This window comes from Pantherophis guttatus, chromosome 16, assembly GCF_059756535.1.
Source record: "Pantherophis guttatus breed Tessera chromosome 16, ASM5975653v1, whole genome shotgun sequence".
NCBI classification, from domain to species: domain Eukaryota; kingdom Metazoa; phylum Chordata; class Lepidosauria; order Squamata; family Colubridae; genus Pantherophis; species Pantherophis guttatus.
This window is the reverse complement of record NC_142078.1, coordinates 12,994,694-13,007,787: the sequence shown is the minus strand read 5'-3', so window position 1 is coordinate 13,007,787 and position 13,094 is coordinate 12,994,694. Positions and strand designations below refer to the sequence as shown.

The window sequence follows — 13,094 nt, the reverse complement described above, 5'->3', positions numbered from 1 at the left end:
AACTGGCTGAATCCCACCACTGTCTTTGGAGTCCTACAAGTTCTGGAACATGCAGGTCTTATTGTCCATTTTAATGTCAACTGACCTCACGGCGTCCTCCCCATCTCCAAAGAGCTTCCACGTTTTGTAGCCGCTCAACCACGGGAATCTTTCTAGATTCTCTTTGGATAAAAGATGAGGTTCCAGAAGAAGAAGCAAAAAGACGAGAAGACTATATGATGTAGACCTAAGAATTGCACAGTCAGGGAGCAAGGTTTCTTCCACAGTTTTGCAACAGTTTCCGTGGGCCCCGTTGCAACAGCGTTATCTAGGGATCTAGTCCTCATGATTTATAGCTTTACATCAGACTTCTAGGCAGTGTTTTCTAAGAATGGAAAAAAACTTCCTTGCCACCTCAAACTCTGGCATGATGTTTGCCGCCCTATGATTTCACCATGCGGGACCAATGAGTTTGTGGAGCAGGTTACAAACAGGGGCGGACACACACGAGGAAAAGGCCGCGGTAAGGAGAAGGGGGAAAAAACCAAAACAATCCCAAGGACTCATCCTTCAGCATGAAGCTCGGAAGTTCTGGGAGCTTCATCATTGGAGGCTTTCAAGAAAAGATTGGACTGCCATTTTGTCAGAAACGGTGTAGGGTTTCCTGCTTGAGCGGGGGGGTTGGACTAGATGACCTACAAGGTCCCTTCCAACTCTGTTAATCTAATCTAAAGCTCTCGTAGCAAACCTAAAGGAGAAAAATAAGGATGGGAGACGGGATCTGAAAGAAAGAACGGGTAGAGTTCTAACGATTGCAAAGGGCGCAGGTGGGGAATAGCGCTACAAAATCCCGTGTGGATTTGCTGACGTCCATTTCCACCCCGTTGCAGTTCACTCCATCCACTTCTTTCAATCATGCACCTTTACCTGACTGCGGCTAGGGTTGATGGGACTTGTAGTCCACCACATTCGGTGGATGCTGTGTCTCAGGGGGCGGAGAGACATCAAACCAGGATGTCTTTGGGAAAGATCCTTGGCTGTTTTCAAAGTCATCTTCTTGGTGATCAGCAGAACAGCGCTTCTGGCATTCTAGCCAAGTTTGTGTCGGGGGAAGGGGTGAAAAATGGAGGGGGGGCTCTTTCTTTCCTCCCACCCCCACCCCCAACACTGGGTTTCTCCTCTTCCCTCTTGCAACCCCTCTCCGTCTTCCTTCCAGGGGCAACTTTTATTGGCACTGACAAGGTTTGATTCTGACATTCCTCAAAACCACAGTTTCCTCTGATGGAATGCAGGATCTTTTGTCTTTTGCCAGCCTGCTTGCCACAGATTATTTGCTCGTGTCAGATTAAAAAGGATCTATCCTGGTCTTTCTCTCTCTTTCTTCATGTTTCTCTCTCTTTCTCTCTCTCTCTCTCTCCCTTTTTCTCCCTGTTTCTCTCTCTCTTTCTCTCTCTTCTTGTCTCTTTTCCTCTCTTTCTCTCTCTTCTTCTCTCTTTCTTTATCGGTCTCTCTTTTTCTCCCTCTTTCTGTCTCTTTTCGTCACTTTCTCTCTCTTTTTCTCTTTCTCTCTCTTTCTCTCTCTCTTTCTCTCTCTCTCTCTGTCTCTCTTTCTCTCTCTCCCTCTTTCTGTCTTTTCTTCTCTTTCTCTCTCCCTCTCTTTCTCTCTTTCTCTCTCCCTGTTTCTCTTTCTCCCTGTTTCTCTCTCTTTCTCCCTGTTTCTCTTTCTCTCTCTCTCTTTCTCTCTTTTTTCTCTTTCTCTCTTTTTCTTTCTCTTTTTCTTTCTCTCTCTCTCTTTCTCTCTCTCTCCATCTCTTTCTCTCCCCCTTTCTCCCTGTTTCTCTCTCTCTCCCTCTTTCTCTTTCTCTCCTTTTCTCTCTCTTTCTCTCTCTCCCTCTTTCTGTCTTTACCTCTCTTTCTCTCTCCCTCCCTCTCTCTCTCTTTCTCCTGGTTTCTCTCTTTCTCTCTCTTTCTCTTTCTCTTTCCTTCTCTCTCTCTCTTCAAACGCTTTTGAAATGTTATAGACTGCAAAGCAAACAATTTACTGGCAGAGAGCCCAACCATTTCTTACATCCTGCCCAATGATGCTATCATAGTACCATTAAAATCTCCAGCAAAGAGCCAGGCCTGCTTTTTCTCTTCATCTGATTCTTCAAGTGCAAATTATTCTGATTTTTTTTTTCAGCAGAGAAAATCAACACAGCTGAGGAAAAAGCACAGCCTTCCAAAAGATTATGACAGCTCACAATGCACCCAGGGCATCTGAGTAGTATTATTGTTATTGTTGTCCTTATTATTCCCAGAAACCAAGCACCCTGGAGATTTAAGATAGACTTTTTAAAAAAAAATTCTCCAATGCTTTAAGTTTGCTATTTGTGGTCGTTCTTTGGAACAGAAGTATATCCAGATGTGGGAATCATGTACAGAAATTTCTCCTGGGTCCACAAATCTTACATTGCAGCTAGTAAAGGCCTTAACCAAAATTGGCTACGTCAATCCAGGTTTGCAGTGATGCAAAAATTGAAGCAGGAGTATTTCCAGCTCCCCAGATATTACTAGATTTCTGATGTTACCAAAAATCCTATGAATTGAGTTTGCCTAGAGTATGCCATTTGCCACGTTCACTGAAGATACAAGTTCAGAGATGGAGGAAGAGAAGAAGTAAAGTTAGAACAACGGGAAGAATTGGTCTCGTTAACCTTCTCCCAGATGTAATAGAATGTCCGTGTTGGAAGGGACCTTGGAGGTCTTCTAGTCCATCCCTTGCTCAAGCAGGAGATACTATACCATTTCAGACAAACGCTTGTCCAGTGATGGAGCACCATAACTTCTGGAGGCAAGCTATTCTATTGATTGATTGCTCCCGCTGTTGGGAAATTTCTCCTTAGTCCGAGGGTGGTTCTCTCCTTGATTAGTTTCCACCTATTGCTTCTTGTTCTGCTTTCAGGTGCTTTGGAGAATAGGTTGTCCCTGTCTTCTTGTGGTAGCTCCTCAAGCATTGGAACGCTGCTATCCTTTCAACCTGGAAGGGCCTTAAAAAAAAACCTGGTACCTCCAACATAAACGGGGTCTCTAACCCTTCTTTTCCTTAAACAGGACACCTCCCTGTCCGTCTGAGAAAATGAGACTACGATTTGTATTCTTGACAGCTTGTTTCCCCGCAAGCAATCAGGATGAATGTTCCACATTACAAAAGGATTGTCATGAGCTGTCCTTCAAGGCCAACATTTGTTGGGCGGGCAAAATCCCAAGCTTCCGTGATGGACATCTTTCAACCTTCTAAAAACAAACCGTGTCGTGATACATCTCTGTTGTACGGGGAGGGTTTAAAGCTGATGGAAACGGGTGTGCTGGGAACATTCTGGTGACGGGAATTCCATGCATGGGTGAAACCATATATGGATCATATCTTATGGAGATTCTCAGTCCTCCAGATCATGGTTGTCCCAAAACTGCTTTTTTCTTTTTTTGCAAGGGCAACTGGACTTCATTTTTTTCCTTGAAGACATTTCACTTCTCCTCCAAGAAGCTTCTTCAGAACTTCTTGGGTGAAGTTCTGAAAAACGTCACTCAAGAAAAAACAAAGTCCAGTTGCTTCTGGAAAAAAAAAATCAGCTTTGGGACATACTCGATGTTAGGGTTCCAAATAACACCCCCAACGAAAGAAAGAAAACCCCGAGGCTCGAATTTCCTCAAAGTTACATCTTATTAGAGACAATAAATCATAATTCATCCTTAATCATCTTCTCAGAAGATTAAAGGACTCTGTGTCAGTCAACCCAGTCTACTAACATGTCTATATTCTGTGTTTTGTTTTTGTTCCCTCTCTCCATCAACCCATCAGGAAACGACTCCATTTTTCACGACATCGACAGCGACACTTCTCTAACGAGCTTGAGTGACTGTTTCTTGGCTTCCTCGGAAGTAAACTCCATGCAAGCCAGGATAGGAAACCCCATTGATAGGCTGTATTCAATGCAGAGTTCCTACTTTGCCTCATGAAAAGCACCTGGCGGGGGAACCAGCCCAGCTCTTCGGAACTTCTCTCCTGAACCGATGTCGCGAGGAACCCCGTTTTCCAGCTGAAAACAAAAGAAAAACAAAAACAAAAAAACAAAAAACCTCATACAGCCATATTTTTCTTCGTTTCCTCCACCCTGGTATATGGTCACCTGGGACGACAGGAGCATTGAATTAAGGAGGCCTCTGGCCCCGAGAAACAGATAGGGAAGGACCACGCATCGCTCTCAAAAAAAGAGGTCGCCACGGTGGGACCGAGGAACGCCGATGCTCCTGTGGTTAGTTTCTTCTCGAACCCCATCATTTTGGAGGCAAACTCTTGCCGTCTTGCATTGCTTTGGAGAATTTCTTTCGACAGCCCGGTGTTTTCTCCAGGCTACCACCCACCCACCCCCGATGCAAAGTTGGTCCAAGCTGAAGAAAGAAATTGGAGGGGAACTGGTCCCAATTTTGTTCTGCATGTTTCATCTCCCGCCACAGACTGAAAACCCTCAGGGCCGCGAGACGTTTGTGACAGAGCTATGATTCCTATGGGGACATTCCTATTTCCCCTCGGCCGCCTCTTTTTCTTTCTTTTCCTCTCCATCGAACCAAACGGGAACCTCCCAAAAAAAAACAGTCATCTCTGGGGCCATTACGTTATCGTCACTGCACTGCCTGGAAATGTGGGGGAGCGGGGAGGAGAGTGGGAATGGAAGAGGGGAGGGAACCCAGAAAATAATAAGAGGAATGCAAGGAGAAATCGGGCCACTTCGTCATCATTATGACATTTCTTGGAGAGGAAGAGAAAGAGTCCAAAAAAAAAAAAAAGATGCTGAACACGGGGAGGCAAACTTAGATGAGCTGTAATTACACCTTTACCTGAAAAAAAGCAATTTTATAATAGGTAGGGCCAGAGATATTCTGGAACACCTGATTTTATTTCAGGTTGTTCGCCATTCTGGGTGTGTTAAAACTTTTTTTTTAAAAAAAAAATAATGGTGAAGGAATTCAGTGCCAAATTTCACGTCTCCACCTAACCCCTAGCTCTTTTAGGCTTTGATTGACAGTCATCTGTTGGTGATTCCCATTTGTTTATACCGATTTGACAGCCCTACCCCACAGATCCTTTTGCTTCGGGACACGTTAATTAGAGCTGATTTTGGTTTGGGTCTTTTTCCCTCCACGGGGTTGGAAGGACCTCCCCCCTTTCCTCCCCCGCCCCCACTTATCCATCATGTAATTTCAAAAGGCAAGCAGTGATGGCATTTTGTGTAGCTTTATTCATGGTGAGCACTTATTCCCAAGCAGCTCCGTTATTCCCCATGCCCGTGGACCAGTTGCTGGTAGAAATTAAACCTTGGCAGATGCGAAGATGGGAAACACGTTTTACGATGCTAACCGCTAAGAGTGCCACGGAAATTCCACGTTTGGTGACTAGTTAGATCAGAGGGTAAGCTAACATGGGGCCATTGAGAAGTATGTTGGGGTCCTGCTCCGACAAGGGGATGGATCTAAGGCTGTGGTTTGATTTTATTTAAATAATTTCTTGTTGTTAGTTGCGAAGTGGTGTCCGACCCATCGCGACCCCATGGACAACGTTCCTCCAGGCCTTCCTGTCCTCTACCATCCACTGGAGTCCATTGAAGCTCACGCCGACTGCTTCAGTGACTCCATCCAGCCACCTCGTTCTCTGCCGTCCCCTTCTTCTTTTGCCCTCCATCTTTCCCAGTATTAGGCTCTTCCCCAGCGAGTCCTTCCTTCTCATTAGGTGGCCAAAGTATTTGAGTTATTTAAATCCTATTTAAAGAAAAAAAAACAAGTTAGTGAATTAAATATCAGGGCTACCCACGTATTTTGCGTTTCACGACTTCTGCCATGTTTAAATTGCAATGGGCAAAGTCTTGAGTAGAAGGTCAACATCTTCCAGACCATTCTTGGTCCACCAGTTTTCCATCGCTGCACTGTCCTTTCTTCCCGAAACTGAGTTCCAGATGTTTTGGTTTACCTATCCCATCGACCTCAGGTAGTTTAGCCCAAGCTCCCACCAGGCGTGATTGCCCTCAAATTTCATGGTTGATTTTTTATTATATTTTTCATTATCCATTTTTGGGGGAAACATAAACTGGAGACAACGCTTGACCTCATGTCCTGCTGATGGACTTCTAGAAGTATCTCTTCAGCTACCCTGGGAATGTATGGGATCCTCCAACCATTGTTGAGTGCTGTATTCCAGAAACCTTAATGGTATCCGGATCTGACAAAGGCTGAGTTAGGGGAAAACTGAGTTTCGTTGCTGAAATTTCATAGCCATTGCTGAACATTTTGGGAATCAAGATCCCAAAATCTCAAAGTTGGGGGGAAACTGAGTTAGAGACTTATTTTGAGTATTTGCTGGCAAGTCCAGTGCTCAAGTTAGAGTAGATCTATATAAGCCATGATCCTCTTGCTGCCTGTTTCTTTTTTTAGGGTCATGTTAGATTGATGATAGCCACACGTTTTTGAAAGCAGAAGAATTCCAGGAATAAGATTTACAGGTAGTTCTTGACTTAATAACCCTTTTTTTTTTTAATGACCGTTCAAAGTTATAACACTGCTGGGGAAAGTCTCTTACAACTTGTGACTTGCACTTACGACCGTCCCAGGATCCCGACAGTCACACGAGCAAAATGTGGGCGCTGGCAACTGGCATGTATTTATGACTGTTGCAATGTCACGTGATTGTCGTTTGCGACTTTCCTAGGCAGCTTCCCAAAAGCAACGTCAGTGTGGGGAAGCCGGATTAGCTGAACAATCACGCAATTTGTTTAATGGCCACGACAAAATAGATGATAAAATTGGGCGGGACCCACCTTATCAGCCACCTCACTTAACAATGGAAGTTCCTGTCCCAATTTTGGTCCGGAGTTAAGTTCCTTTAGGTCTTTTCAATATTTATTCCTCAAAATTTGAGGGCTAAGCATAAAACAATTTCGGGTAGAAGAACCCAGTTGCCCCTACTAGATTCCAGCTTCTATTAGATCTGATAGGATCAGGGGTGAAATCCAGCAGGTTCTAACAGGTTCTGGAGAACCGGTAGTGGAAATTTTGAGTAGTTTGGAGAACCGGCAAATACCACCTCTGGCTGGTCTCAGAGCGGGGTGGGAATGGAGATTTTGCAATATCCTTCCTCCAGGAGTGGGGAGGGAATGGGGATTTTGCAGTATCCTTTCCCCTGCCACGCCCACCAAGTCACGCCCACAGAGCCGGTAGGGAAAAATTTTGGATTTCACCCCTTGATAGGGTCCTTATTATCTCCTGCCAGATCCAATGATCCATGATAAGGCTATCACTCCACAAGCATCTCTCTTTATAAGCATCTATAAATTAGTCTCTCCCACTCCCTCTGATCGTATTAATGCATTCCAGAAGTTAACGATGTGTGAAAAATGTACATCTTTTCCAGTGTCTTGAAATTGCCGCCTACATCAACTGCCTTCTTAAATGACTTCAGGTAAGAGATGGCCTGTTGTTGCTGTTTTAAGAAATAAAATAAAATCCCAAAGCACAACCTTCTTTGACAAAAGAAATCAAAAGATCGCATCATTCTGAAACCAAATCCCCCAACAGTTGAGCGGTTACACAATTTGCCCATGTGTGAATGCCCCATCTGTTCACTTCCTTTATGGCATGAATGTCCACCCTACCAGAGGTTCAGGTTCACCCTACCATTGGTCAGCAGGTTCTGACCAATTCTGGAGAACCGGTAGTGGAAATTTTGAGTAGTTCAGAAAACCGGTATATACCACCTCTGACTGGCCCTGCCCCATCTATTCTCTGCCTCCTGAGTCCCAGCTGATCAGGATGAAATGGAGATTTTACAGTATCCTTCCCCTGCTATGCCCACCAAGCCATGCCACGCCCACCAAGCCACGCCCACAGAACCAGTAATAAAAAAATTTGAATCCCACCACTGTTCCCTACCCAAGAGTGTCTTCTGAATCTCAAAGTAGAATCCCAGGAGGGTTTATCTGGAAACCAATTTCCACAGGCCACCAAAGGACGACATTGTCCAGAGTTGTGCAACTTCCCAATGGAACTGCAAAAAGAGACCTCTTTTTAATAATGAATCATTATTAATTATTCAACCACATCCAGTGATGCCATTCCCTTTTTGCATCCTTAACTGAAAAGTTCTGTTGAGAATGCAGATGTTCAAAATCTTCTGGTCCTCCACAAATATAACAACGTGGAGAACTTAGGAAACATGTTCAGGCTTTTCCATAGAGATAGTTGTCCTCCAAATTGTGATGAATGATAATCCTTCCTGTCCAACACCACTAAAAGCAACTCAACCTTGGCCAACTCACCACGGGGCCAACTTGGCATGGCCAACTCACTTGCGGGACAAGAGTTACACCACCATGAAGGAAATGGCGGACTAGAATCATTCAAGAGAGGACGAAAAAGGAGAGAGACGAAATGAAATACGAATGGCAAAAATGGAATTTTTTTAAAAAAATTTATTTTAAATAATTAAATCGAATTGTTAGATTGTCTTGCAGTGAGTTGGCCATGGTAAACTGGCTATGGCCAAGAGTAACAGCAGATTCAAAGGCCAAGTTGACCCTAGAGAAGCTACTCAAACTTGCTTTTCCTTTCCCCTGGTACCCTGGGCTGAGATAAATGTCACTCTTATTTATGGCATGGATGATTGCTCTCAGGAATCTGCTGGTTGTATGGTTTTAACCTGGGACTTCAGGGTCAAAGGGTTGAAAGCAGGCTCTTGACCTCCTCTTGACTTGAAGCTTACTTTTGCATTCTCAGGAGAGATGCCATTGGATAAGTCAAGCAGACAAGAGAGCCACACAGGTAGGAATGCTGATGTCTTAGATGAATAAAACCTTCTCGGATAAATCCGGGTTGAATGACAATCCATGTGGGATGTTAGATGGCCATTGCAAGCAGATTATTTGTGCCACGCACTGCTTGTCTCTGCCCAGTAACTACACAGATGCACACCCCTCCAATCTTTTAATCACGTTACGTCCAGTAAGCAAAGAACGGGCCGAAATGGTAATGAGGCATATTTACAATAATATAGAAAAGTATGATCGATTAGGCTGCCATTTCTATAGCGGAGTTAATAAAGGGAGGTGGAAAGAAGGGATCGTCCTTAGAAATTCTTCTAAAATGAACGTACATCACTTATTTCCAAGGGGGACGTTAAGAGAATGAGGAGTTTTGCTATTTCCAAACACATTGTTAAATCTATTCAGTAATGCCATTGATGTAATGATGTTATGCCCCTTGGATAATCTCAATGGGGAAGCCAGATTCCCTTAACAACCCGTGGCAAGAAAAGTCGTAAAACAGGACAAAACTTAACACATTTCTCACTTAGAAGCATAACTTCCGGGCTCGATTGCGGTCGTACTCTGAGGATTATCCTGTATACCTCACACCTCTACCTACTTAGGAAATTGCTGGTCCTCATAATTTTTGGTAGAAACCCCAGAAGGATGCATTCAACAAATCTTAAAAAAAAAACAACTTGCCAAAACCTTAGCCATCTTTTAAAAAGATGGATAAGCCATTTTCTTCCACTTGGAGACCGGTGCTATTCTGCATTCCATCGAATTTCAGTTGAATGAAAAATAATTACTGCCAAGAAGTTATACTTTATATATTGCCTACGTTCAGAGGTGGGTTTCAGCAGGTTCTGACCAGTTCTGGAGAACCGGTAGTAAAAATTCTGACTGGCCCTTACCCCATCTATTCTCTGTCTTCCAAGTCCCAGCTGATCGGGAGGAAATGGGGATTTTGCAGTATCCTTCCCCTGGATTGGGTAGGGAATGGAGATTTTACAGTATCCTTCCCCTGGAGTGGGGTGGGAATGGAGATTTTACAGTATCCTTCCCCTGCCACACCCACCAAGCCACACCCACAGAACCGGTAGTAAAAAAATTTGAAACCCACCACTGCCTACATTGATAAAACACTACAATAATGGAAGAGTAACTGGCCCACATTTACACAGTGATCTCAATAGTGTGCGACCCCCTTCCATAAATTCTTACTATGAAACCCATTTTGACCCACTCTCATCAAAATGTTTTCTCTTTTTATATTTGATTTGCTCAGGTAGTCCTTGAGTTACAACAATTCATTTAATGGCAGTTCCGAGTTACGACACCGGGGGGGAAAAGGTGACTTAAGACCATATTTCACAGTTACGAACTTTGACCCGTGATCGCGTGAACAAAATTCTCCGGAGAGGGGCGGCATATAAATTTAATAAATAAATAAATAAATTCAAACGCTTGGCAACTGGCATGTACTTATGACGGTTGCAGTATACCCAGAATCACATGATCCCCTTTTGGCGACCTGGCGAGCAAAGTCGACGGGGAAGTCAGATTCACTTTACCATCGGGTTGTTGACTTATTCATTTAAGAACTGTGAAAGGTCGTAAAACGGGGCAAAACGCACCTAACCAATGTCTCACTTAACAACAGAACTTTGGGACTCAATTGCGGTCGTAACTCAAGGACTACCTGTATTCATTACCATGGTGTCACAGGCAGGTGGATGAGACATTGCACAAAAATCATTTTCGTTTTCGGTGTTTGGGATTGTTTGGTTTTTTTGTGTGTATGATCGCCTACACAAATGTGTTTTTTGACTTCACCCAACGAGCAGTTATACAATATTAGAGCACTCCCTTTAAAAGATCCCTTGGGGGTCATTTTAATGTCCGCTCTAATGGATTCGATTGCTTTCTACTGAATCCCCTTTTCTTGGTGACAGTCCCTCCTTCGTTCTCTTCTGCTGTGGTCTTCTAACTGGGTGGATTTGTCTCTTGGGCGTTTGAAGGAAGGGAAATCGCCCCAGAAATCCTAGAATTAGCTTTATTCAACCAGGAGTAGCTACCCAGGGAGACCAGATTAGGGGGCGACCTCTGAGATTGGGGTGGTGGGGAAAGATTTGGTTCCTGAGGGCATCACCCAACCTTGACTTGTGGCTTACAAGGCACCAGGGAGTTCTGACTAAATGCTCAGTTTGTTGATTCTCGTTCCCTTCCTTGACTCTTCCACCAGGTCACCTCCAGGTTTTCAGTTTCGGCTGCCCACCCCCTCCCCAAATTTTAAGCTGCAAAGGGGGGGGAAATCAAACCATTTGCTGAACTGCCCCGTCAGATCTCATCCTCGGTGAATGCTCCCGTTGGAGCATCTGTCTGAGCGGTTCGCTTCAAAAGATTCCTTATTTCGTATTCTTATTTTGTCCTCCTCAAGTCACTTTTCTCTCCCTTCCCTTCCCCTGTTTCTTGTTTCAACACATCCGGCTGTATCCTCCTGTGTATTTATATATTCTGTATTTATGTTAGCAAAATGGTAGTATTTTGTAGCTGTTCCGGTTTGTTTAACTTGTAAAAAAAAAAAAAATTACCGATGACGATGATAGAGATCATTCTTAATAGCTCGTTCTGACACTCCCTGGCCTTTTTCGATTCGTTGGGTTTTTTTGCCATCGGCCCCTTGGTTCTGCCTTTTTAATTTAATGACTTGCCATTTCTTAAATTATTTATTAGTTGTGTTGTGGGGGGGGTTGTTCTTTTCATGTCCACGTGGCCACAGCTGACGGTTGGATCCGTTTTGATTTCTTCTCGCCCTGCCGTCCATGGACGGGTCAAGCGATGTGATTCTCAAACTTCACATATTTGTTTTTTCCTTATGTGGGAGTGTATGGGCGCGCGCACGGGACTGAATGAGTGGAAGGTTATACTTCAGTATATTTGTAAATAAAAGCAACCTGTAAATGAAATGAATTATTATTATTATTATTATTATTATTATTATTATTATTATTATTATTCATCACAAAATCAGCCAGATGTTCAAACTGGGTTTGGCATTTTTGTCTACCTATCAAGTACCAAAGGTCTCGTTGCAGGATGTAAGGTACTCTTGAATCAAGCTGCCTTTTGCAATTGACCGAGGATGAATTTGTCAATGCCAAGGGCAGTGTTTTTCAACCCTTTCTTCACTATGGATCTCCTTTAAATATCATTGATGGCAAAGGAACCCCAAGACTTAACTCAAGATCGAGTCCTTACCAAGGACCTGAGATAGGCAAATCTGGATGTTTGACAGTGATCGTCGCAGGATGGAAGCTGTTCCAAGTAAAGCCACTTTCTGCAATTGACTAGTGGCAAATTTGTCAATGCCGACAACGTTCAAGTGGTTCTCCAGTTGTTTTGGGATTGCTCCCAAGGCAACGGTGCCTATTGGTACTACCGTAGCTTGTCTTTGGCACAGTCATTCTATTTCTATTTGTAGGTCTTTGTATTTTTTTTATTTTCTCCAGTTCTTTCTCTTCTATTCAGCTGTTCCCAGGCACTGCCACATCCACTATCTATTATTATTTATTTATTTATTTATTTATTATATTTCTATACCGCCTTTCTCCCGTAGGACTCAAGGCGGTGTACAGTCAAGAAAAATATAGACACACAAACATCATAAAATTGCTAATTAAAATTATTACTTAGTTTGGTCAATTAAATAAAACCCAGAATTAGATAACATTTAAAAAATCATTCACATGTTTGTATGTTTAGCCCTGCCTGTTGGAACATCAGGGTCTTGAGGGCACGGCGGAAAGCATCTCTTTTATTCATTAAACATGAAACTCAGTCAACTGAACATTTAAAAATGTGCCACAAATACCATTAACAGGTGCTAATGGTTGATACGGATTGCTGCCAGCGTCCTCGGGATCGACCAAGTATCTTCTTAAAATATATGATGTTCCGAATAGAGCAGTTTTTTGCAGTTCCACTGGTGTTATTGCAGGAAGCTACAATTTCTTGATGTGTTTTGTAAAATTCTTGGACATGGAACCAAGTGCCCCAATGATTATTATTATCATCATTATCATTTTCATCATCACACAGTCAGCCGGATGTTCAGATTGTGTTTGGCATTTTTGTCTACCTATCAAGTATCAAAGATCTCGTTGCAGGATGTAAGGTGTTCTGAGTCAAGCTGCCTTTTGCAATTGACCGAGGATGAATTTGTCAATGCCTAGGGCAGTGTTTCTCAACACCCTTTCTTCACTATGGATCCCCTTTAAATAT

General features: G+C 43.3%; 1 protein-coding gene and 1 long non-coding RNA gene across 5 annotated transcripts in view; both read left to right on the top strand.

Annotated features, from left to right (window-relative positions):
* LMX1B (LIM homeobox transcription factor 1 beta) overlaps positions 1–4,070 on the top strand; it is a 125,958-nt gene extending 121,888 nt beyond the window's left edge. For all 4 annotated transcript variants that reach the window (XM_060691841.2, XM_034416583.3, XM_034416582.3 and 1 more), the window contains exon 8: positions 3,821–4,070. In XM_060691841.2, coding sequence (XP_060547824.1) covers positions 3,821–3,978 — 158 coding nt within the window. In that variant the 3' untranslated portion in view covers positions 3,979–4,070. The remainder of the gene's footprint in view (positions 1–3,820) is intronic.
* A 2,309-nt stretch (positions 4,071–6,379) lies between these two features.
* On the top strand, positions 6,380–8,858 carry LOC148111808 (uncharacterized). Its single transcript, XR_015730114.1, has 3 exons — positions 6,380–6,512; positions 7,421–7,468; positions 8,782–8,858. It is a non-coding gene; the product is annotated as an uncharacterized LOC148111808 (long non-coding RNA).
* Positions 8,859–13,094: the final 4,236 nt, after the last annotated feature.